The sequence below is a fragment of the Hipposideros armiger genome, unplaced genomic scaffold (genome assembly GCF_001890085.2).
Source record: "Hipposideros armiger isolate ML-2016 unplaced genomic scaffold, ASM189008v1 scaffold_712, whole genome shotgun sequence".
Taxonomy (NCBI): domain Eukaryota; kingdom Metazoa; phylum Chordata; class Mammalia; order Chiroptera; family Hipposideridae; genus Hipposideros; species Hipposideros armiger.
This window is the reverse complement of record NW_017732062.1, coordinates 312,972-314,856: the sequence shown is the minus strand read 5'-3', so window position 1 is coordinate 314,856 and position 1,885 is coordinate 312,972. Positions and strand designations below refer to the sequence as shown.

The 1,885-nt window shown below is 54.6% G+C and overlaps 1 protein-coding gene across 2 annotated transcripts; it reads right to left on the bottom strand.

The window, feature by feature from the left end:
- Positions 1–911: 911 nt before the first annotated feature.
- Positions 912–1,625, bottom strand: LOC109373362 (bcl-2-like protein 1). Of its 2 annotated transcripts, XM_019627125.1 has the most exons (2): positions 1,239–1,613; positions 912–1,061 (listed from the first exon to the last, which is right to left on the bottom strand). In XM_019627125.1, the coding sequence occupies exons 1-2, from the start codon at positions 1,611–1,613 to the stop codon at positions 912–914; spliced, it is 525 nt and encodes a 174-aa protein (XP_019482670.1). The 2 variants fall into 2 exon arrangements, with proteins under 2 accessions (XP_019482670.1, XP_019482671.1); XM_019627126.1 differs by having other exon boundaries at positions 912–1,625.
- Between the last annotated feature and the right edge of the window lie 260 nt (positions 1,626–1,885).

Sequence of the window (1,885 nt, the reverse complement as noted above, 5' to 3'; positions counted from 1 at the left end):
CAAGGCCCCTGAACCCCTGGACCCCATGGGCAGCAGCCCAAGGCATGCCACAGGCTGATCTCCTTGCAGGAAGTGAGGCAGCTGAGGCCATAAACAGCTCTGGAGCACCTGTCTCAGGTCCAGGTGATCCCTCAGTCATGGTCAGGGGAGCCAGGGGAGGGGGGCGGGGGGACTGGGGTAGTGGTAAACTGTAGGGGCCACCCTAGCTTTGGTATGGGGTGCTTCCTGCAGCTACAGCCCCTTCCCTCCTGGGTGGGGCTGGCCTCTAGCCAGAGGCCTCTAGAGGACACTGGGATTGGGAGTGGGGACTTTGGCCAGGCCAGAGGTGGGGAGGGGGTCCTGGTCCAGTTTCTTTATCCCAAGCAGCCTGAATCCCTAATTACTCAGAAGTGGCCCCTAAGTGGCTATTGTAGGGTGGGGATGAAAGGGAGGGGAGCCCAGGTCCTGGGGGGTGGGGGAGAGGAATAAGAAATGATTAATTCTGAGGCCACAAACATCCAAACGAAGGCAATCTAGTCTTTCTGGGAAAAAGGGTCAGAAAAGTTTCCAGCTCCCTGGCAGGAAAGCATTCTCGGGGAGGCTAAGGAGTAAGGGGGTTCCACTAAATAGGCAGGGCCCTCCAGCCCCCAGCCACAAACCCCCACACACCTGCCAGCTTTGATGGGGCAGATTTTGGGGGAAATTTGTGGGTTATGAGGCCAGGAGAACTGAGGTGTGGGGGAAGGCGGCTCTCACAAAAGCATGATAGATTCTAGAAAACTAACTGTGGGGGACCATGTCTAGGCCCAACCCTGTGCTGGATGGGTGGTCATGGGCTGCACGTAGTGGTTCTCCTGGTGGCAACGGGGGCTGGAAGGAGGGATGTGGTGGGGGCAGGATGGGATGGGAGGGAGTGGGTGGTCAGTGTCTGGTCATTGCCGACCGAAGAGCAAGCCCAGCAGAACCACGGCAGCCATGGTCACGCTCATCAGGACACAGCGGTTTAAGCGCTCCTGGCCCCTCCGTCTCTCGGCTGCTGCATCGTTCCCGTAGAGGTCCACAAAAGTGTCCCAGCCGCCGTTCTCCTGGATCCAAGGCTCTAGGTGGTCATTCAGGTAAGTGGCCATCCAAGTTGCAATCCGACTCACCAATACCTGCATCTCCTTTTCTACGCATTCCACGCACAGTGCCCCACCGAAGGAGAAAAAGGCCACAATGCGACCCCAGTTCACCCCATCCCGGAAGAGTTCATTCACTACCTGCTCAAAGCTCTGATATGCTGTCCCTGGGGTGATGTGGAGCTGGGATGCCAGGTCGTTGAATGCCCGCCGGTACCTCAGTTCAAACTCATCCCCTGCCTCCTTCATTGCTTGCTTCACCGCAGCCATGAGGATCACCTCCCGGGCATCCAAGTTGCTGTTGTGGCCAGTGGCTCCATTCACCGCAGGACTAGCCACCAGGTGCTGGGATGGGTTGCCATTGGTGGCACTGGGGGCCTCCATCTCTGATTCAGTCCCTTCTGGGGCCTCAGCTGTGTTCTCTTCCACATCACTAAACTGACTCCAGCTGTATCCTTTCTGAGACAGCTTGTAGGTGAGAAAGTCAACTACCAGCTCCCGGATGCTCTGAGACATTTTTATAATAGAGATGGGCTCCCTAAGAAAAAGGGTTGTGGTTATTGGCAGTTGGAAGATGGCCCAGATACATTTCATACGGGAAACCAAAAAATGTCCTGGGATGAAAATAAAGTGCTCTATAGCGAGCCTGTCATAAATCACATCTTAAATAGTAACCATTGTATATCACCTAAATTACAGCAGTTCAGTTACAAGTAAAGAATATGCCACAACTAACACTTGATTAAAGGTTGGGTTCACATGTTCATGTGGAAATTGAGGAGCATAAC